Genomic DNA, 23,249 nt, shown 5'->3' on the forward strand with positions numbered 1-23,249 from the left:
TGTCACATTATGGAGCAGAGAAGGGACAGAGGAAGGAGAGAGGCAGGGGTGGGTGAGGGCTGTGGGGAGGCTGTTCTTAAGTCGGGAAGGACCTGATGGCAGTTTATCTGCGCCAAGCTGGGCGCCAAGCTAACCCTAACCGGCTGGTCTTCACAGCCCTGTCGCGGTTAGGGAAGGAATGACCTGAACACCTCTCTCGTCCTTGCGTTGTTCTTCTGTCTGCCCTGAGCCAGGCTGGAAGCAAGATTCCAGGAATGCTGCACACAGAGAGAGATATATAGACAGACAGCTCCCTGTGAGATGACAGAACTAAAATTTTCACAATACAGTACCATCCTCAAAGCACAGCTATAAACAATGTTTCATTTTGTTCTCACAATAATTTTAGGATGCACACAAAGCAGATATTTTTATGATCATCATCCCTACTTTACTGAGGAGGAAATTAAGGAAGATAATGCTAGAAACTGCGAGGGCTGCGATTCCACCCTGAGCCTCTAGCCGCTCAGCCTGACACGCTCTTTCTGCTGCCCGAGGCTGCCTGCCCCGCACACAGCTCCCTCTCACCTCCCTGCATCCGTCTTCCTGCTCTCCCCACAGCCCGCACCCCTGGCCCCGGCCTGCCCCCTCTCCCATCACGGCTGGCTGATGCAGGCTGCTTCCTGAGACTGAATTAGCAGCCCCGCCTCTTCCAGCTCTTCTAGGCATGAGCTGGCTGAAGAGGCGCAGAAAGGAGTCACTGTGAACTGGCAGCCATCCCCGGGCTGAGCTCAGGCAGAAGCGTGATCGGGCACATTACAAGAAAGACGTTTAAAATGCAGCAGCACTTTAAAACCCTGCTCCTCTGCCCAAAAGCAGCCCCCGGTTCGAAAATTTAAGTAGCTCTAATTTGTTTGCTGGCTGATGTGTGAATAAGCTTCTGCAGTCAGTGAATTTTCCATCAAAGCTGATAAGCAGGAAGTCCCCGAGCTTTGGGAGAATGAACCAGACATGCGTGGGCCAGGGAGGCCAGAGAGAGAGAAAGGCCTTCAGGTTACGCCCTTCCAGAGCCAGCTCATCTGCCCCTTGACCGTGGTCCTCGGAGTGGGCAGGAGAGCCTGATTCACTCACAGGAGAAGGTATTTTAAGAGCCTTTTTAATGAAATAGAGAAGTACTGCTCTTAGGGGACAGAAAACGGGAAGAGAGAAAGGTGTCAGTGATTAGATTGGCCTTCCATTTCGAATTTTCAAATTCCAGCTGCCAGTGGGGGCTTGTCCTATGAAATCTCTCTTGAACAAGTTGGAGCGCTCCAGAGAACTTTCATGGCAAAATCCTCAGGTCCCCAGGGCTCTGGTGTCCCCACTGGCTGTGAGCTCCTTCGGGCCTGGAGGGCATGTCCCGTCTGCCCCCTGCACACCTCTCCGGGCCCAGTGACGTGGGTCCCACACACCCCAGTCCCTCATTCACTCCTGCGTCCACTCTCCAAGCCGGCAGTGGGCACCACTCGCTCTCAGCTGGGCAGTGCTGGCTCCGCACTCAAGGCGTCCACACCCTGGAATGCTACAGGAGAGGCAGCCACTGGATCATAGAAAGGGAGGGTTTAACCTACGCTTGCAGGGACTGGGGAGTCAGGGGAGTTTTGGAGACATGAGTAAGAGCAGCCAGGTGAGCCATGGGGGTGGGCACAGAAACCTGTGCATGGGTGCACAGGCACGGGCCGGTGAGACAGCCTCGCATGTCCAAGGCCGACACGCTATCTGGTATCACTGGGGCAGAGTGTCTGAGGGGTGAACGCAGGAGAGAGGCTCAAAGGTGGGCAGCCCCCAGCACGTGTCCCCCTGAGAGCAAACAAGGGCCACCGAGGGGTTTTAAGCTTAGGAATGATGCTCTCACACATGCATTCTCTGGTGGGAAAGTTGGACTAGCTGGCCTCCAGCTCTAAGAACTCATGATATTCTATGAGATCTTGTCAGCTATTTTAAACCTCATGCCAATTCCCCTTCTCCTGACTCCTTAATTAAAAGGAAGAAATAAGTGACTTCTCAGTAACCTTCAAAGCAGCCCCCAAACCAGCCATCTCTTCCTCTACTCCCTCCACCCGGATCTTCATCAAAGGCAGAGTCGCTCCCGCTGGCTCTGGGGGAACTGCCCGCCCAGCAGTCCCCGGCTGGCCCACTGAGCGCTGTCCCCCAGCCGAGGAGCTGGCACTCTGGCTGCTGATTCCCAGCAATCAACCCCACCCCCTGCTCCAGCGCTCCGAGCCAGGTCCCAGGTCCCGGCAGGCAGAAGCTTCAAAGGATCTGCATATTTATGGTAAACTCCTTCCTCAAATCGAAAATGTATTAGACAGTAGCAATCACGGTATTCTCCGAGCCGCTTCCCCCACTGGCAACCTGTCTGAGCCTTAATAGCGCTTCTCCTTAGCGCACGCAGATGGGACTGGAGCTACTACCGCGGCTGGAGGCAAGGGCACAGATGCCGGCAGGACCTCTCCAGGGAGAGCACAACGCCCTGCTCACTATTCCTCCGCGCCATGTGAAGGCCGTGTCAGTGCAGAATCTCATCTGGCAGGCAGCGTGTTCTTATGGTTTTCTGTTATTCTATGTACAGTGTTTGCTTTTGACATGGGGGAAGGGGTCTGGAGGTGGGGACAGGAGTGGATCCCACCAGCAGGTCTGCTAAAATTGCCATCAGAGCAACAGAAGTAGTTTCCTGGGGTTCCCAGCTGCTGAAGGCCACGACAAGAAATGCGGCTGCCTTTCCAGCACTCAGGGTGCCAGCAAAGCAAGAGCTGCCGCTGCCAGCGCTGGAGGAGCCTGACTCCCCCGGCAAGGGGCAGAGCTGCCTCTGCGTGGGCTTCTGTCAGAGAAGATGCAGGAGAGGAGATTAAAGGAAGGCAGCCTGACCTCCTAGCAACGGGTGGGGACCTTGCAGGAACTTCAGGAGGCTGGAGATGGATTCTGTGAGCCTTCTAGAGCCACGGTCCCCAACCCACTGAGCTATGGTCCGGTGCTGGTCCGTGGCCCATTAGGAAACAGGCACGCATCACCGCCTGAGCTCCATACCCGCCCCAGGACACCGCCTGCCCCTGGCCCATGGAAAAATTGCCCTCCATGAAACCAGTGCCTGGTGCCAAAAGGGTTGAGGACACCGAATCCCTGAGATTTTAGTTTGCAAGGGTGACTCAGAAAAGCCATCTCATCCATCCTCCTGCCTCTGGTCAGAACTGCACTAAAATCATTCCAGAGAACCAGACCCTTGAAAGCTGAGGTTAGATCAGTTTTGGAAAACAAAATATGGCTATCGGCTCACTCACAAGGCTTTTTATTGGCCCGTTCCTGGCCAGCCCTGCCAGTTTCTCCATCTCCATAGGAACAGAGTGAAATAAATCAGCGGTCCAAGGAAAGCATGCCTCAAGTCTAGTTTCTATGAAAAGTTCATGTGAAAAGAGCCCTGTGTATTTGATGGGGAAGGAGGCGAGTGGAATAACTGATTGATTCTGGGGCCCAGAGTTCAGAATGAATAGAACATTTGAAAACAAATTCCTGTAAGCAAGCTAATGCAGCAAACAGAAATTTAGTGTTCAGTTTGAGGAAACTGATGATCCTGCAGTGTTCTCAGCTCTGTGCTGTTCAGCCCATCTGGATCACGTTGTCCAATTGGGCCTTGTGTTTTAATAGACATCCAGACAAACCCAAAAGCATTGGTGGGGAGAGATTTGGAAGGTATGTCATGTTGGGAATAGCTACGGGCCACTGCTTGGGAAAGGAAAAAATAGAGGGGCCAGGACAACTCCAGCACTGTAGAGTCAGCTGCAAATTTTGCCGTCCTCTAACTATTATGAGCTCTTGAAGGGACCACGACTCATTTATCTTGCATTCCCAGCCCTTGACACAGAGAAGATGCTCAAAAATTTTATGCTAAATTCAGGAATGAAAGAATGAATGAATGAAGTAAAATCAAACTATTTTTAAATATTTGAGGAGCTAGTAAGAAAAAGGAAGCAGACTATTCAGAGTTGCTCCCTGGGGCAGAATGAGGAAGCAGATTTTGAGTTAGTGTCTCGAAGGATTTGGAATGTGTCCCTTGAGAGGCCGTGAATTTCCCAGCCCAGGACATGCTCAGGGAGACACTGGCTGGCTGTGTCTCTCAGGGGCATGGAGGAGAACATTCTGGCATTGGGTTAGAGGATTATCTCCACCAACATGTTCTGGGGCAAATTTGCATAGTGGAAAGACCTTGGACTTTGAAGACAGCCAGATCCAGCTCAGTTCTGAAGTCTGGTTCTCCCTGGCTGTGTGAATGTGGATACAATACTGTATCTCTCTGTCTCAATTTCTTTGCCTACAAGATGAGAGAATGGCTTTCATGCAGGGTTGATAAGAGGATGAGAAATTTTAAAGACATATATACACACTCGGCACAGTACATCACGTAGGCGACAATAAATGTTAGCTATTATGATTATGTCAGTAGAGCCAGCTTTCTATGTAATCACAGGCAAGCACCAGAGTGTGCCTTGCGAATCTAGTTTCAACAATCCTTGGGTTCAGCCAGATGAATTGCTGAGGGGTTTCCATCTTCATTGCTGAGAGAGAGAAAACTGAGTTATCCCCATTGTGATACACAATTAGCCAACAGAAAAATTTGAGATCCGCATCTTTAACTGGGGATGTCAAACCTCGAAGGCTTAATTAGAGCCTGTTAAGCCATTTCCGATCCTCAGATGAAAGGTGTGCTCATCTTATTACAGCACTAACAAAGTCGCTCCGGGGCTGCTCAGAATCTCTGATCTTTAGACCAAGTTAAATGAAAAAAATTAAGGGCCTTCTAATGCTACGCTTCTTTTTTTCCTAGCCTCTTTCAAAGAGGATTTCTCCCAAATCAGGAAGGAAGACTATACTTTCCTAATGCTACCCAGGGCATCTTCTGGGGGATGAGAAGAGAGAATATGGGGTGGAGAATGGAGATCTCACACAGGCAAAAACTGGGGGATGGAGCTGACGTGGTACTGTGCACTTTTATACTCACAAATAAATAATTGGGAGATGGTCCAGGTTCAGAAATGTCACTTACAGGACACAATACGGTATATTTTCCCCCACATAGTCTCCAGTGGAAGTTCCAGAGAGTCCCAAGATGGAAAACCCTCTCCAAACAGAATCAAAATAGTAATTTTTTAAATGGTAAAAAAAATAGCCCTGAATTCTAAAAGACTATTTTTAAAATGGTAATAATCCTTTAATCAGCCACCGGCAGAGAATGTGGTATTTGGTTCAGACATTTTACCAATTACAACCCACTGGGTCCCTGCGTGGTGCTTTCTAAATAATCAAACCCAGCTCTTAATAGTCACTCACCCAGACGGGAAGAGAGAGAACAAAACCGGAGCCAAATGAGAAGACGCCATTATGAAAGAAAGCCCAGCCCAGCAGGTCACAGGAACCAGGAGCCATCCTGGTGTGCAGCAGGTGGCAGCAAACCAACAGGCCTGGGTAAAAGTGTTTTGATTTGGGGGTTTAGGGTTTCCAGGAAAGTGAGGAACAGCCAAGAGTGGGAGACCCAAGAGCATGGGCTTTGGAGCTGGACAGACCTGGGCATAAATTCCAGCTCTGTCTGAAGTCCGTGCTAATAGGAACTTGACTAGGGCCAAGTTCCTCACCCTCCCTGAGCTTCAGTTTTCTTATCAGCAAAATGGGAATTTATCTACCTTGAAGGGTCATCCTCAAGATTGGAAGTGATCTGTCCCAAGTGCCCACGTGCTGTCTGGTCTGCAAAAGGTACTCAAAAGATGTTATTTCCTTTGTTTCTTGTCCTTTTCCCCTCCCCTGCCAGCCTCCCCTTGGATGGAACTGGGAGAATACTGAAGCAGAGCTGCTGACATTCCTCCCACCCCAGAAGAGAAGCCCAATCAATTAGCACTCCCTAAACCATTTCTTCATCCTGTAATAAGCAGGGGAAGGACACCAGTCAAGAGGCAAAGATTGGGCGGTGATTGGGAAGGGACTTGGGGACCAGCGCTGCAAAGCTACCTCTGCGCCCAGGACACCTCACACGCAGTTTTCACTGTGTACTCATGGCACCTGCACCAGACAGGAAAGCAGCAGGACTCTCACCAGATTTGTTGAAGAAAAATGGGTAATAAAGAGGATAATTAATCGCCATCTACTTCATAAGTCCAATCAAGAGTGTTTGTCGCTTAGGGTAGCTGAAGGTCAAAACCACCATCCTATTCATGGTCACTTCTGCAGCAGACTCCATTCAACGTTAGCTCACAAAGATGGGAGTGGGATGCAGGGAGGCCAAGAAAAAATTCCACGTGTAAAGGCTGCAGTTCACTAACACTGGTCTACTAGGGCGGTGATTGTCAGAGGGTAGTCTGTGGGCTACGCACATTATAATCATCTATCTGGTTGCTAGCTGAAAATATGCAGATTCCTGGAAGGCAGCCAGTTCGACTATATCAGAATTTTCAGCTGAGGGGCCTGGGTATGTACAATTTAAAACAAGCACCCTCAGTCATTCTCTTTCAAATGCGCACCTACGTTTGAGAAGCCCGCCCTGGTACCACCAATGGGTGCTGCGGATGTAGAAGTCGCAGCCCCTTTTAGGATGTTTCGGGGCTGAATCCCTTCCTGGCCCGGGCTGGGGGTGAAAGATGGGCCCTGGCGGCTGATGATGCTGTTTCTTAATGACTCAGGCAATCCTGTGGCCTCACAGCTGGCACAAGGCAGCCTGAGTGGCAGCTGCTGGAAATGCGGAATTAAGGTAAAGAGGTACTCGGAGGCTAATCAGCTGTCATTCAAGTGGAGGGCGGGATCAGGGCCACCAGCAGGCTGTGCCACCGCAGGTGTGTCTTGATGGAGGGGTTCTGGAAGGGGGCTCTTTCCGGGGGTACGCATAAGGCAGGGGACTTTTTCAAAGCCTGGGGTCGGGCTTCCTAGGGAGTGGGTCTGGGCTTGGCTTGAGCATTATGTCCTCCTAACTGCTCCCCCCATCACCACCTCCACTCCCCTGTTGCTTTCCCCGTTTTCTTTTGTCCTCAGAGCACTTTGCACTACTGACACTATATTATACATGTATTTGTTTGCCTACTGTCTGCCCCCTACTAGAGTACAGGCTCCACAAATGCACGCTTTCTCTATTTTTAAAAACCTGTACCTAGAAGGGAGCCTGGCATATAATAAGCACTCGACAAAGATTTCTTGAAAGAATGAATGAGTGTTCTTCCCTTCACATCCCCCAAGGATACTGGGGCTCGGAGAAAAGTCTGCCTGACAATTTCCCCACAGGCTGGCAGCTTCACTTATTCCAGGCATTGTGAGCCCAAGGGCACAATCTGAGTTTAATAACCCAAATTTGCACTTACCGTCTTCTCTGCCAGCCTCCCTCTCCACACTGTGAGCTCTCTCTTAGCACAGGGGCCGGAGCTTTTTCAGCTTTGTCTCCCCCCGGCCCAGCACAGTACCTGACACATAGTATGTGCTCAATAAATGATTTATTATTAATAGATAAATGAAATGCCATTTTGGGATATGCTATCCCCATAGTTTCTGGCTGACTACCTAACCCTGCCCCCATTTGAGAAGTTATGAAAAATGACAGCTATTGTCATGGCTACAGACAGCTCTGGCCCACAGCTGTGAGGAGTTGTTGACAGTGTCAGCACCTGGACCCGAGGTTCCTCTCTCTGTCTGGGACTCTTTCCTCTTACTGTATTGTCTTCCAAGAAGGGTGACCTGGTCCTGTGGCCCAGGGTAACCACTGGCCCCCTGGAAAGGACTCCACTGGGCCTTGTAAGAAAGTCTGATTGGAGCCTCTCAGATGCAGGGACAGGGTAGTGGGAGACAATGTGACCGGGCCTCCAAGGTGTTGGGTTCCATCACAGTCACCTTGATGCCCAATGACTGCATCTGTTCCTGGGCCCTATCTCAGGCCTACCCGATCAGACTCCTGTGAGGTGTAGTCTATAAAAATCTGCATTTCAACAAATTACCAAGGTGATTCTGAAGCACAATTTGCCATAATGTTTAAGAACCTGGACCTTAGAGGTAGATGTATTTGGGTCCAAAACCAGTTCTTCCAGTACTAATTGCTCAAGGACAAGCCAGTCAATCTCTCTGAGCCTCAGTTTCCTCAAGTATAAAATGAGGATTAATAAATAGTGCCTATTTTGTAGGGTTAAACGAGAAAATACATATGACACTCTGAACATGGTATAAGGCCCATAGTGAGTGCTTAATAAATGGCAGCTGGCCAGGCATGGCGGCTCATGCCTATAATCCTAGCACTTTGGGAGGCTGAGGAGGAGGATTGCTTGAGCCCAGGAGTTGGAGGCTCTAGTGAGCTATCACGATGCCACTGCACTCCAGCCTGGGTGACAGAGCAAGACCCTGTCTCAAAAATAAACTAAAATAAAATAAATTTAAAAAACTAAATGGAAGCTGCTGTGATGATGGCGGTGGTAGTGGTGGTGGTGATGATGATAATGACGATGATGGTGATGCTCCATAATCTCCTGGAAAAGGCAGCTGTGAAGCCCCCCTCAGTGGTGCGCTCCCTTGTTCAGCCACTCTGACAGTCAAGGGGCTCCTCACTCTGCCTGCTTCCTGCTGTGCTGAGTGCCTGGCTTCCCACTCACTAGCCTCCTCCAAGGTTGCAGAAAGGCTAGCCGAATGACAGGGAGTGGATTATTAGGGCAATGGCGAAGGTGGGAGACTTTCAAAGGGACATTTGGAGTGGCTGTCACATCCCGGTTTCCTCTGATGGAAGAGGACAGGAGAAAAGGAGAATGAGGTTAATGGAGAAGAATGAGGAAAAGAGCAGGGAGCTGAGAGGAGCTGGAGGGACAAAGCATCCCTGAGATGATGGAGCAGACAGGCAGCAGACGGGAGTGGGCTGTGACTGGCACGGGGCGTGGGGGCCGAGGGTTGGTCAGAGAAGAGCTGGCAGGACAGAACCAGCCTGCGTGCTGGTGCCGGAGGGCTTCCTCAGCCCACATGGGATCCGGTCTGGGCCTCCCCAGCAGGCTGCCTGGAGTCCAACACAGGTTCTGGGGTTAGGGTGGGACTCAAGGGATAGAACAATCCAAAAAAGTAGACAGGGCCTGAGAATCCCTTCCTCCCCTGACACTCTCTCGCCTCCCCTCTCGCCCCACAAAGCATGGGTCGGGCACAGTCCCTGGCCCACGGTGGCTGCTCTGGCGGCAGGAAGGGGCAGGCCAGTGCAGGCCAGGAACCTTGCGCAGGATGCAGGATATCTGGGGGATAACCGGGAGCAAGAGGCCATCCTGGGCGCCGAGGACTCAAAGGAGTGCGCTGGGAACAGAGAAAGGAATGGAGCGGAGGGATCTGCCATCACGGCAGCACGGCCAGGCTTACCTGCCGAAAACCGTTCCTCGTGAACTGCAAGATTTTCAAGGCATAGTTGGACCTCTGGCCTTTGCTGTTGAATTCAATGTGGCCGGTGAGACCTTCCAATTCTACCTGTCCAAGAGAGAGTGAGTTACAGCACCAAACGGGCCCCGGGTTCCGCGTGGCTCCGAGCATGCAATCCACACGGGGGCTCCTGACGATGCCCAAGACATGGGAAGCCATCGAGAGCCACCTCCCGCCCATCTCCCACGACAGCGTCTGGAGATGACAAACCTGATGTCTCTGGAGACAATTCAGACTTGGCTGGGGCTGGAGGAGAAAGATGCCCCACACCCAACAACCCCTCCTACCAACTGCACAAACCTGCACAGGCATGATGCTAACTTGAGCTCAGATTTCCCTCCGCCCCGGCTCCCGGCCCTTGGCTGCAATAGCGCTTACGCTCTTTGGGCAGCTGCTCGCCCAGCCCCAGACCTGCGAGAAGTCAGGATGAGCCTACATTTGACTCTAAATGCAAAACCCAAGACACTCGGCACCAGGCTTCTCTGACAAGAGACATGTTCTTCGTGGGGTAGATTCACCTCCACCCAGAAGAGGACGCACAGCTGGGGAGGCAAAGACTGGGAAAACTCAGCGCCAGGCTGGAAGTCCTAAGCCTGCAACTCCTGGAGGGATCCGTCCCGGCAGCACTGCCCTTCCCCCGCTGTGCGCTGTGCGGAGCTTTGCTGGGATCACCGCTGAGCAGAGGGCCCGTTAATAGCGTGAGGCTCAAGGGCCATTGCCTTCTGAGCAAAATTCCATGGATTCTCAGGGGTTATTAGGGAAAAACTGTGACCCATGATCCAGTGACCGGGGCCACCACAGATCACTGACTTATCTGGGGCTGTGATCTACCAGGGAAGCTTGGAGTTGAGGGGTTCCTTGAACCGAGTGTCCCACCCGTCAGGCTGGGCGTGGCCGGGCAGGGCCTCCGCCGCTCCTCACCATGCGCAGGTAGTTCATGAGGCTGGTGCCGTGCTGCCAGATCTGCGCCGAGCCGCAGGACAGGGGCTTCACGCCGATCTCCTGGCTCCGGTTCAGCTCCTGCACCGCGGTCACCACCGCGTAGACGGCATCGAACAGCAGGGCGGAGGAGAGCTGGGAAAGGCCAAGGAGCAGGCAGAGCCAGGAAGCGATGGGGGATAGAGGAAGGGAGGGAGGGAGAGGGAAGAATAAGAGGCATGAAGGAGGAAAAGAGAAAGGAAAAGAAAAGGGAAGCAAGGGTCACCTTGGCCCACCTCCTGTCTCTGGGCCAGTTCCACCTCTGCTAATAGTCGGGGTGCTCACCCAAGGCAGACCATGGTGGCAAAGGCTTCCCTGGGACTGAACCATCAAGCTACCCCTGTGGGTCCCAAACGATTTCAAGGGCAGCCTTTTCTCTCCTTTTCCCAGGGAAACAAGCAACTTCCATTGCTCCCAGGAATCCCCAAAAGGGGGCAGGGCTGCCTATCTCAGGAAGAGGGAAGGGACCTGGCCACTCCCTCAGATTTGCCCATTCTGCGAGTCTCAGCTGAAGGTCACTTGCTCCTGGAAGACCCCACGATACCGTTTCTTCCTATGTGTACCTACTGTCAAAGCCTATATGTGCTGTTTAACATGATGAGTACGTATGAAGCATGTGGCAAGTTCAAAGCTCAAAGACGAGTGAGACCCTATTCCTGGGATGGAGTGTCGTGGGATGGGGAGGGCGGGGCGAGGACACAGGACACAGATCAGGGTGACGTGAGACTGCGTGAGACAGACCCACAAAGGTCTGTCGGGGGCAAAGGGGGAGACATCTGGTTGGGCGATCAAGAAAGTATTTCCTGGGGATGCGGCACTGGGCCGGAGCACCGAGGGACTTTGGAGACAGTTATTGGATATGGGGGTGCGGCGCAGCTGGGGAAAGAGAAAGGCATCCCAGAGGGGGCGCTGCAGGGGCAGAGACCAGGACGCGGACAGTGTGGAGCACACCTGGAGGGAGCGACACATCAGACACGCGGGCAGGCGTCAGGGATCATGCCATGGAAGGCCCAACACCAGGGAGGAGGTCAGTGCAGCTGTGTGTTGGTATTTTCCTCTTCTCTGTTAAACTACAAGCACTTCAGGGCAGGGAACATGCCGGACCTTAATCTCCATGTGCTGCACAGCATCTATCATGGGACCTGACATGCACTTGGTCCCCAAGACATATTTCTTGGCTTGCATTGAATTAACTCCTGGCTGAAAGCTGCCCACTACCCAGTGAGTTAAGGCAATGTTTGCAGCCTTTGGGGAGGGGAAGGCTGAGGTGCTGGGTGGAGGTGGTGGGAGCAGAAAGACAGAAGACTCTTGTCCTCGGGGAATGTGCAATCTAAGGAGAGGGAATCCTCTCTGTGTTAATGTACACAAGGTCCCTGACAAGAAAAACCTACCGAGTGTAAGTGACTACACGATCAACCCTGTACTGGGGCCCTGGGGGGCGGGGAGGAGGGGCCAGGAAGGCAGGCGGAGCCTCCTGGGAGGAGTGCCCTTGGGGGGCGAGAAGTCCACCATCACAAGGCAAGTTCCTCACTGACGCGTGACATTCCACCACTGGCAATTCAACACTGCCCCTTCCAAGCCTCCCCTTTCTACTAAAGGCACCCTTCCCCGTCACAGCCTTCTTACAACCCGCTCTTTCCTGGCCAGGCCCTAGGACACTGGCCCCTCCACGGTTGGAGGGAGCAATGCCACCTGGGGTATTTTCAAGCTCTCCAGACGGAGTATGAGCAGCATGAAACGGCAAGTTGCAGAGTGAAGCAGTTGAAGGCGCAAACACCAAACCCAGGGTCTGGATCCTGGTCCCTCATTTATGTGCTGAGCAACCCTGGGCGTGTTACTGAACCTCTCTCCGTGAGCAATGATTCCCGTATCCGTAAAAGAGAAGCAGCGTCCCTGCCTCCCCGGTCTGTCAAAATGCTGTGTCAACTGTGAGCGTCGGGGGCCAGCATTCCAGAGGGCCGGGGCTGTGCACCCAGGTCCAGGTGTCGGCAGGCGCTCGGGAAGCAGGCACTGGCTGAACTAGGGTTAGGGTCCAGGGAGTCACCAGAATGGGGAGCTTCAAGGGCAGAAGGCAGCTGGGCGGATTGCCTTGTTTCCTGCCCGGTTTTGCTATCTGTTGGGCCAAGAGGCCTGTGATAGCAACTGGGTGAGCTGACTTTGGATAATCTCTTTAAAAGGCAATTACAGAGAAAATGAGCCAATGAAGTTTCTCTGCTCCAGTCCAAGTTCACCTACAACACAAAACTACCTAGCCAGTGTGTGCTTTCTTCCTCCCTCCCCCTCTCTCTCCCTCCCTCTCTCGCTTCTTGTCTTTCTTCCCACTTATATTCAGCCTTTACCCTCTGGCAGGTACCCTAGACCTTGACACCTCACCACTGTCCACAGAGACGTCCTGCCAGGCCACTGAGTCCCCTCTGCCTGCATCTCCCCTCCTGTCTGTCCCCTGGTCCTAAGGCCCCCTGACACCTGCAAACTAAGCAGATAAGGGCATCCGCATCCCGCGATGGAGACCAGCGGAAAACTCTGCAGTCCTGCAGAGCCAGGCTGAGCAGCCCCACTCTGGAGCCCCCCATCCATCACCATCTCTCTCTTTGCCACCCCCTGCCCTTCCCCTGTGCTGCTTGGCTCCTTCTTTATCTGATTCGAGGCTCACCTGCTGCATGCTCCTCCACAAGCCTCCCACCGTCCTTGTCCTTTGCACATAATTCACTTTTCCCTGAGCACATGTGGCTCTTATTAATGGTCCTCTCACATTTCCTTGCCAAAAGGACATATGGAAATTATGAATGCTACAGACTCTGCTTTTCTGGCTTAGACAAACATCTGCCTGAGGAGGAGTTAGTTACCCCGATTGATACTGGCTTCTAGCTCCTTCTGTCTGGCCATTTAAATGACACTGTAAACCAGTTTCTCTCCCTCCTTCACCCTGGCCTCCCAATTAGCCTCTCCATTCTAAGATAAACTGCAGAGTGTCCGAACTGGAAGGATCCTAGAAAACAACTAGTTGGACTCTCTCATTTTATGAATGGAGAAACCGAGGCTCAAGGAGTTCTCCTCTTGCCCAAGGTCACAAAGGGAGACAGCACACGGCCAGGCCGGACACCCAGCACCCCTTGTCCAGCCTGGAATCTTCCCTTCACTGCCCGGCAAGGCTCCCTCAGGAAGCCCAGCTTATCTTTGCTCTATCAGGGCACTCTTTTTTTTTTTACTTTTATTTTTTTTGAGACAGAGTCTCGCTTTGTTGCCCGGGCTAGAGTGAGTGCCATGGCATCAGCCTAGCTCACAGCAACCTCAAACTCCTGGGCTTAAGTGATCCTCCTGCCTCAGCATCCCGAGTAGCTGGGACTACAGGCATGCGCCACCATGCCCGGCTAATTTTTTTTTTTCTATATATATTTTAGTTGGCCAGATAATTTCTTTCTATTTTTAGTAGAGACGGGGTCTCGCTCTTGCTCAGGCTGGTCTCGAACTCCTGACCTCGAGCGATCCACCTGCCTCGGCCTCCCAGAGTGCTAGGATTACAGGTGTGAGCCACCGCGCCCGTCCCTATCAGGGCACTCTTGCGCCTAACCCCAGGACAACTTGGGACAATCTTTCGCATTATTGTTACTCAACAGCAGACAGGAGTGTGGGACTCTTGGGCCAGGGCTGGGGACAGGAGGGCTGGTGGGCGGACTTCTCTAATGTCCACTGTGACTCTTGGCCTGACTGGTTATTTGTCCTCATAGCACCCAGTCTCCCGTTCTTCCTCCCATTTCATTTAGGCATCCCCCCGCCCGCCCCACAAGCTGCCAGGAGTTCAGAGGAGGACGACCCAGCCCCAGGTGCCAGGTGAGCTTGAGCGGCCCAAAAGCCATCCCATCCCCGCTGCCACTGTGGGATTCAGGACTGGGTAGTGACTCAACTCAGATCAGTGAGACACGCACTGAGGTCTGGGGTTTGCTTCTTAGGAAAGTTTCCCGTCTCCTAAGAGAGTCAGTCCTTCTTCCTCCTCTGGACATTTCTGCATCTGGTTGTGATGCTTGGAATTGCTGCAACCACCCTGGCTCCAGCCTGAGCATGAAGTTGACACCATGGGCAACCAAGCAGACACAGAAAAGACCTGGGTCTCCAAACACATCACTCTGGAATCTTGCTAAGCCATGCAATAGCATGTTTCCTTTTTTTGCACAAGGCGTCTTAATTCTGAGTTCCTGTTGCTGAGAGCCAAGAGCACCCTAACTGGTACTGGGGGCCTGGGGGTCCCTCTCCTCTCAGAGGCACTGTTGTACCAGGCCTAGAGAGCCCTGGGCCTCACCCCCTCTCTACAGGCTCCTTCCTCCCCTGGTGAGGATATGTGCTGGTCCCCGAGAGACCTCCATCACTGCAGACTTGCAGATGAGGCCTGCCACGCCACTTCTCACATCCTCCCACCAAGCCCCAAGCTTGTTCCTGCCACGTGCTTTTTGCTATTCCCACCCCGTCTGGGGTGCGGTTTTCTTGGCTGATGTGCTCTTATTAGCGCATGATCTAGATGCTGAGAAATCAGCGCGTGCCTGTTCGCAATGTTCTCTGGCATCTCTAACGCCAGGGCCTTAAGATTCTTCAAGTACCTCTAGTTATAACTCCAGCTAGAGATACTGAGGGTGGGGAGCGGGTAGGAGGAAAGTCCTCAAGGTTCTGATCTCCTCTCTGCCTACGTGTGGCCTCCAGAGGAGGGACACAGGTGGCATCCCCAGTAGGCTCTGGGCTTCACGGGTCCTCTCCACCATTCAGCCTGGGTTGGCCCCAGCGACACCTCCTAAGCTCCAAATCTCTTCTCCCCCGGGGCAGTCTCCCCGAGTCCTCCATCCATAACCAGGACCGCTCTCTTCCGTGGGCCCCTGGCCATCTGCCCAGACCTCTCACCTGGCTCCTCCAAACCACTTCTCTGAGAAGTCACCTCCCATCCCTCACCCCCGTCTGCCTCCCCCAGTCGCCAATATCCTCCCCTCACCCGATTTCACCTCCCATGGTGTGCGAGCCTGTAATCTCTCTGCCTCATCAATTTTTCCATCTCGTTCCAGATCTCCATCTCGAAGCATCTTTTTTGCTCTCCTAATTGCTTTCTCTTTCTGCTATTATTTACTCTTTTAGCTCTGGAGAGCATTTGGGACTGCAGTGAGGAGAAAGCGGGTTCTGTTGCAAAAGCCGTCCGTCCACGGCCCGTGTCTCCACTTCTGGGCCCCCGTGGGGAGGGAGTTGTCCCTGCGGTTCCATCCCTTTTCCTCTCTGTCTTTCTGTGGCCTCCGCTCCCCCTCTGTGTGCGTGCGCCTCTTGGTTTTGTCTCCGCTTCTCCTGTCCCTGCCTCTTCTAAATATTAAATTCCCCAAATGGCTCAATCCTCATTTAAAATCCTCTCTTCTTTCTTGGCACCAGAACGTTGCTTGGCAATGAACCCTCGATTCTCTTGTTTTTATATTTTCATTTGGTTCTTCATTGTTATTTTCTTTTGAGCTGTTTGCAAATTGTTTAGGGGAATGAAAGACTCCGTATAAATTAAGATGAATCAATTCTGACTCAGGGAGTTGTGGCTGAGATCCTTCCTCCTCCCCTGGAGTGGAAATAGGAATATCTTCTAGACACACACCTGTAACCCTCGTCGCTCCCCAGGCCTGGGATGACCGGGTTCCCGGGATCCTTTGGATGCCCATTTGTCTCTGAACCTCTGTGGCTTAAACTCTGCCCCCACCCCCGTATAATACAAGGACAGGAACCATCGAAATCTCATGGAATAGTTCTTACAATCTGGATTTTATTCAATGAAATAAACACTTAATTACAAACATCTGCTTTAGCCTAAATTCTAATTACTTAATCTAGCCATCTGTAATTTTAATGATTTTCCGAGATTTTCGTTCTTTGCAGTGTGATTAATGGGAACGGCATGTGAAGCCAGCGGGTATGTGTCTCCGTTCGCGACACTCCTTCTGCCGCTTGCATTGTCTCAGGCAGAAGCACGTGGGCGCTGGCTGCCAGCCACCTGGCGGGGACAGCCCAGGGGGCAGGCTGAGCCTTCTTTTGTGGTTACTTCCCAGTTCAGCCACACCTCTCCGTGCTGCCGCTAGTACTGGGCTCCCTTTCTAGAAAGTTCCACGTGGAATACTGAAGGCCTGACTGGGAAGTTGAGGAAGAGTGGGAGACTCGTACTAAGTCGGGAGAAAAAGGGCAAAGGAGAGAAGATGCCAAAAGTGGAGAAAGAATGAGGAAGACCAAGTGTAGGAGGGAGAGAGAGACAGAAAAGAGGTTCTGGGAAGAAGAGGAGAGAGCAAAGGAGGGGAGGAAAGGAAAAGAGAGGGTGTCCCCACTGAGGCAGGAGCTGGCTGCGGCCTTTGTGGTGAGCTCAGTGGGGGAGACGACACAGCCTGTGTTTTCCTGGAACCGACTCCCTCTGCTCGCGGCTCCCCAGGACATGAAAGAGCTTGTGCTGGGCGGTTTGTGCTGAGAATTCCTCAGCCCCCGAAGAGACAGGAAGAGGCAGTGCTTTTCCGAAGGCAGTTGCTAAAGAGAGAAGCCTTGAGAGGGGTCTGTGCTATTGTCGCTGCTGTGAGCGTCCTTCCCACACTCTGAGGGAGGAGTGTCTGCAACGCCTTCCCTCCCCCGCCAGAGGCAGCAGGGACGATGGCTGGAATGTTTTCTGGCACTGAGAGGCAGAAGCAGGCTCCAGCCCAGTGCCACCTAGCTCTTCTGTGCCTCAGTTTCCTCAGTTGTCAAGGAGTGCATGACCACTCTTGACCTTTACGAGGATTCCCTGGGGAGGAGAAGGGGTCAAGTGGGGTAATTTCGTGGGAAGGGCTGCAGCAGTCTTCAGCCCCGTGCCAACGTGACACCCATCGGGATGAGCACCCCACTCCCCTCAGCAGGAAACAATCCTGCTCCATGTTATTGGCAAGAGCACCAGAGGGGCTTGGCTGAGAGAAAGCCGGCTGTGACTGGCACAGGGACCACTGCAGGCCTGAGGCACCGTGATCCTCCGCACACCGTCCCGAGACGGCCCCGAGCGGGCACGGCACAGCCCGTCCTCACTGTGGTCCTCCACCCCGGCACAGAGGGTGCCTAAGAGAACGCCCCCACTCACCGAATGCCCCCCAGACATTCTTGGGGAGTCTAAGTTGCTCAGGCCTGGCGAGGTCTGAGGCCGGACTGGGAAGAAGACACATGAGGTCAGGGTTTCTACCTTTCAATCTGCCCTGGGCTGCTTCCACGTGACCGGTCGCCCTCCCCAGGCCCACAGAGGGAGTCAGCACATGGCCCTGCTCCACCGGAGACGCCGCGGACCTGCCCACTGTGTTGCTCAGGGAAAATGAGCAGTGAATTATGTGCTTCCTTCTCTTCCGGAAAGCCTTCCCTGACCTCTCCAGGCAGAACCCAGGGCCTTCCCTGGGCCATTTTCCTAGAGGTGGATCCCACTCACCGAGCGGTGCACCCTGTGTGATCTTTCCCCACCGTAGGGTCTCTACATGCGTGATGGGTCCCGATCCTACACCCCACTCTGCATTCAGGCCTTTTGCCATGTGACCTTGCATTTTTCCCCTGTAAAAGGTACATTTCCTGGCTGTCTGATTTTGAGTTTATCTGTGTGACTTTCTTTGGCCAAAAAGATGAGGGTGTGCCTGTTAAGGGAGCTTAGGACTAAGAGATCTCGTGTGTTTCCATTTGCTTTGCCACCCTTCTGCTATCACCGTGAGAACATGCCAGGCTGGCCTGCTGGTCCAGGGAAGGGTGAGAGGCACGTGCAGCCGAGCTGCCCCATGCAGGCCCAGTCCAGGCCAGCCAGCCAGCAGAGCTGCCCAGCTGGGCCAGCTTGGATGCGCTATCCCGAGCTGACCCTCGGATGCGTAAGCTATTTAAATGTGTATTGCTGTATGCTAATGAGATCTTGTGGTTTGCATTTATGTCGCAAAAGCTAACTGATATATTTACTAATGCCTATCCTAGCATCTGGCATAGAGGTTCTTATATAAACTTAATGAATAATTGGCCATTGAAGATGGGATCACATCCCATTTCATCTTCATCGCAATCCTCTATGATGGTCAAGCATAATTGGCCCAAAATTATAAAGAATCTAAGGCCCAGAAGGGTTACATCATTACCTAAGATCACACAGCAAGAAAATGACAAGGCCAGTATTTGAATCCAGGCCCTGTGCCTCCAAGGCCAGCAAGTCTGACGACAGCCAGCACTGGCCTGCAGCTCTCCGAAAGGCACTCCCTGGCTCTCGTGTTGGATCCTTACAAAGGATCCCACCAAGTACCAAGGGCCTCTCACCTGACTGCTCGTGGCCAACGTGAGCATTAATGCAAGGGCTGATACCTGCAGAAATAAATTGGAAATAGAGCCTGGGACCTTTTATTTCACTAGGCCATATGCCAAATGTGGTGAGGTCGCGCTGGAGAGGAGGAGGCAGATTTTTCCCCCTTTTCCTGATATTGTGCCGTGAGCCTTTCAAGTTCGTTGGCACCTGTGAAAACACTGGCGCGATGACTGAAAGAACTGCAGGCTCAGCCGAGAGACCGGGCTTGTATTGCTGCGGGGGGCGGGGGTAGGGGGGTGTGAGTCTGATCCTGCATGTGACACTGTGCTCGAGGATGTCCTTCACTGTCCCTTAAGACAGCTAATGGGGGTGAGGACCCCCTTCCTTCAGATGCCCCTCAAATCCTTCCTATGGCATTTTGCCTCTTTTAGGTCTACAACAGCTTGCTGGGATGTGGTCTGTAAACCGTCCATGAAACTCCTTTCTCAAACCCCATTCTCCTGTCCAGTTCCCTGTATCGAAGCTTCCTGAGTTTTTCATAGGCTCTGATCCCCTTAACCATCCCTTACTTCCTAAGATTTCCACCGGGCTACATCATCGTAAGGGAGCAGACTTTTGTGAACGGTCACTGTCTCTGCCCTGCCTGCAGCAGGCCCACCCCGGATTACCACACGGGCTAACTACTGATTAGTCGCCCGTGTGTGCAGATGTCTAGACATGCCTCTGCCTCTGGGCATGTCTTATCAAAGACAGGTGTCACTCCTTCATGAAAAGCCCACTGGACAACTTCCCATACTCCGGGGGGGGGGGGTGATTCCATTGCCATCTCCTAGGTCTAATTCTTTCTCTTTTCTCTCTGCCTCCAACTCATCGTTCCACCGGATTCACTCACTCACTCATGCATTCTACACATAGCTATTGACTACAGTCATGCACTGCTTAATGAAGGGAACAAGTTCTACAAAATGCATTGTTAGGCAATTCTGTCATTGTGGGAACATCACAGAGTGCACTTACACAAACCTGGATGATTCAGCCCCCTGCACACCTAGGCTAGGGGGTACAGCCTATTGCTCCTGGGCTGCACCCCTGTACAGCACGCTACTGTGCTGAACACTGTAGGCAACTGTAACACAATGTAAGTATGTGTGTATCTAAACGTATCTAAGCATAGAAAAGGTACAGTAAAAACACGGTATTAAAATTTTATGGGACCACCCTCATATAGGTCCCCATAGTCCATCGTTGACTGAAACGTCATTATGCAGCACATGACTGTACTTGTCATTTTGCCAGGCCAGTTACAGTACAGCGTGGTAAGGAAATGATGGTACCAGAGAGGGACGAACGGCACAGTGGTTAAAAGTATAAACCGCATGGCCACATGGCCTGGGTTCCATCCTGTTCCTCTGCTCACCAGTTGTGTGACCCCTGAGCTATTTATTTAGCCTTTCTGGGCCTCAGTTTTATCATCTGTAAAATGGAGACACTGTTACTTCAGAAAGTTGGCCTGTCTCATGGGGCTTTTAAAAATGAAACAAAGTGTGTAACATGGCTGGGACAGGGCATAAGAAGCCACACAATCCTGGTCTCCTGAGAACCTGCCTTTTAACAAACGGACACAAGCAGGTAGACCTGACCTGCTCCACAGAGGAAGAACACCCAACCCAGAAGGGAATGGCCAGGAAAGGTCTGCTTCCAACACACACCACAGAGAAAGGAGCAACAGAGAGGAAGCACAAGGGGAGGGCAGAGGAAGCTTCTCGGGATGGGCTCCTGCTCAGAAGTGACCCAGGCCAGGGGGAGGGGAAGAGCCAGGGGTCTGAGGATGAAGTTCCACTCTGCAGCAGGCTTGGTGTTTGCACGGCCCCACCCCTCACCTCATCCCAGCCTAGGCTTCGGTTTCCTTATCTGAACAATGAGGAAGCGGATCAGCTAAGAGGCCCTTCCAATAGCAAGATTCTTGCATCCTACACTCAGGAAGTCCTTGGCAATGGCATTATCAGGAGTCTGGCCACAGGAGACTTGCAGACATCGCTAAATGACAGCCCGGTGCCTCCACACAATTCTTTCCCTACTGCCTTCTCGACCAAGTTTGTTGTTCTAGAGCTCACTGCTTCCCAAACTGTACCCCTTGCACCCATGTCCCGGCACCTCTACACATCTCCTTTTGTGCTGGGACTGGAGAAGGGAGAAGAAGGCTGGACTCCAAGAGGGCTCGTTACCCAGGGGTTGGCCCGCGGAAGGGACACCAGGGAGAAGCCTGGGTGGGTACTTACTGCAGGCCCGGTGAAGGGTGCATGGTCACAGTTCTCCTGCCAAGACTGGTTGAGGCTCTGGGCAAACTCTTGGAAGAAAGCATGGGATTGGTTGAAAATGGAAAATCCCAGGATGTTGACACGATCGTCCACAAGGCTGTCCATTCTCTGGAGCGAGAACTCCTGGAAAGACCAGCAGTCAGAAATAGAGAATGGGGTTAGGCAAGGACGGCGTGAGGCACGGACGCTGCTCGAGCACATCCAGGTCCCTCATTCTAGTCCAATGATCACCAGACACTCTGCTGGGAACCAGGGGTCCAGAGATAACTATGAGTGGTTTCTCTGTGAGCTCACAGTGTCCTGGTCAGGGTGGTGGGAAGGCAAGAAATAAGCAGAATGATCTAGGTATATACAACCGGATGGAGAAGAAAAAACCCACGTGCCTGGCGGAGGCAGCCCTGCGTCCACGGAAGGCACGATGCTTCAACCGAATCTTGAAGGATGCACAGGTATTTTCTGGGTGGAAAATGTGGATGGACAAAGGCTATTCCAACCAGAAATCACCACGTGTACAAAGGCATAGAGGTGAGAAAGTGCACCGTCCTTTCAGTGAGCTGCCCGTGGTGTACCTGGATGAAAGCATCACTCCTTAAAGTGTGATTCTACCACCAGGATCACCCAGGTTTCTTGTTAAAAAGTGATGATTCCTGCCCCCCACCTAACACCAGCTGAATCTGAGTCTGGGGAGCTGAGCCCTAGGAGTCTGCATTTTCAGCAGGTCCCTGAGTCTTATGCACCCAAAGTGTGGGTGAGCGCACAGGCTACATGGGGAAGGAAGGGTGAGAAGTGAAGCCAGAGAGGTCGGCAGGGGCCAGACCATGAGGGCCCCGGACCCCAGGCCAGGAAGTTTGCACTCTGCCCTGTGGGTGACGGGACCCAAGGGGACTGTTAGCACAGAAGTGCCAAAATCAAGTTTGCTTTCTAAGAATCTCAATGTGACGGTCTGCAGGTAGGGTTTTGCCTTCCTTTATCATTACTTTTTTTTTCATTTATTTAGCAAATATTTAAGTGTTTGTCATGTGCCAGACACTGGTCTAGGCACAGAGAACATGAGTAAGAGAGATACACTTGCTGCTCTTGAGCAGCTTGCAGGTTAGTGGGAGGGACAGTAAGGGAACAAACTTGTCACCTGTGGGGGGTGGGTGGGAGGTGGGGACTGCCACTTTAGATGAGGCACTCCGAGAAACCCATCAGGGGCAGTGACATTTAGAAGTTCAAGAGAGTTCTCCCAACAACCTTCATCCAATCCTCACCCAGCCACCTGGCCAGGGCCAGGTGTTAGCCTGCAGGTGTGAGTGCTGTCGAGGCCAGTTAGTGTCATAGGAGGGAGCAGTGTCCTCCTCTGTGCTCAGGGCCTGGCCCTCTACACCCTCTCTGGGCCCTACGCAGGGAAACCAGGCAAGAGGGTATCGCGTATTCAGCTCACGGATACCCACTGCTGGAAAAATGTCTTCAAATGTGGCTCAAGGGCCGGGCATGGTGGCTCACGCCTGTAATCCTAGCACTCTGGGAGGCCGAGGTGGGTGGATCCCTTGAGGTCAGGAGTTCGAGACCAGCCTGAGCAAGAGTGAGACCCCATCTCTACTAAAAATAGAAAGAAAGTATCTGGCCAACTAGAAATATATATAGAAAACATTAGCCGGGCATGGTGGCACATGCCTGTAGTCCCAGCTACTCGGGAGGCTGAGGCAGAAGGATCGCTTAAGCCCAGGAGTTTGAGGTTGCTGTGAGCTAGGCGTGACGCGACGGCACTCACTCTAGCCCGGGCAACAAAGCGAGACTCTGTTTCAAAACAAAAACAAACAAACAAACAAAAAAATGTGGCTCAGGCCATCTTCTCACAATGAAGTCGCCTTCATCACACATTCATTCTGAGTGCCCTGCACGCAGCTCCCTGAGCACACAGTACTTACAGACCCTCAGACCAACCCATCGGCCACGCAGCCTGACAGGACAGATGGCAGGTGCCTTGGGCTTTCTGGCCAGGCAGAAGCAAGTCTTTCCTTCAGGCAGTCTCCTCTGAAGACGTCGCTGCTCCAGGCCCTGCCACCTCTCTTGCAGCCTCGCTCACATCTCCAGCCTCCGTGGAGGCCTCAGGCTCCGGGCCGGAGCTCACCCACCCAGAGCCCAGCCTCATTAGCTCCGGCTTGCAGACTGGAGTTACAAAGCCTCCTTTGCAGCCATCAGCCCCTGACAGAGTGGAGTTGGATGAGGATTAAGTGTATTTTGGATCCTGCCACATTCCCATCAGGGGAACACGG

General features: G+C 52.6%; 1 protein-coding gene across 1 annotated transcript in view; it reads right to left on the minus strand.

Moving 5' to 3' along the window:
* GRIK4 (glutamate ionotropic receptor kainate type subunit 4) overlaps positions 1–23,249 on the minus strand; it is a 296,004-nt gene that overhangs the window by 94,797 nt on the left and 177,958 nt on the right. The window contains exons 7-9 of the mRNA XM_069468807.1: positions 20,950–21,111; positions 10,339–10,491; positions 9,361–9,465 (exon numbers count right to left, since the gene is read on the minus strand). Coding sequence (XP_069324908.1) covers positions 9,361–9,465; positions 10,339–10,491; positions 20,950–21,111 — 420 coding nt within the window. The remainder of the gene's footprint in view (positions 1–9,360; positions 9,466–10,338; positions 10,492–20,949; positions 21,112–23,249) is intronic.

The sequence above is a fragment of the Eulemur rufifrons genome, chromosome 6 (genome assembly GCF_041146395.1).
Source record: "Eulemur rufifrons isolate Redbay chromosome 6, OSU_ERuf_1, whole genome shotgun sequence".
Taxonomy (NCBI): domain Eukaryota; kingdom Metazoa; phylum Chordata; class Mammalia; order Primates; family Lemuridae; genus Eulemur; species Eulemur rufifrons.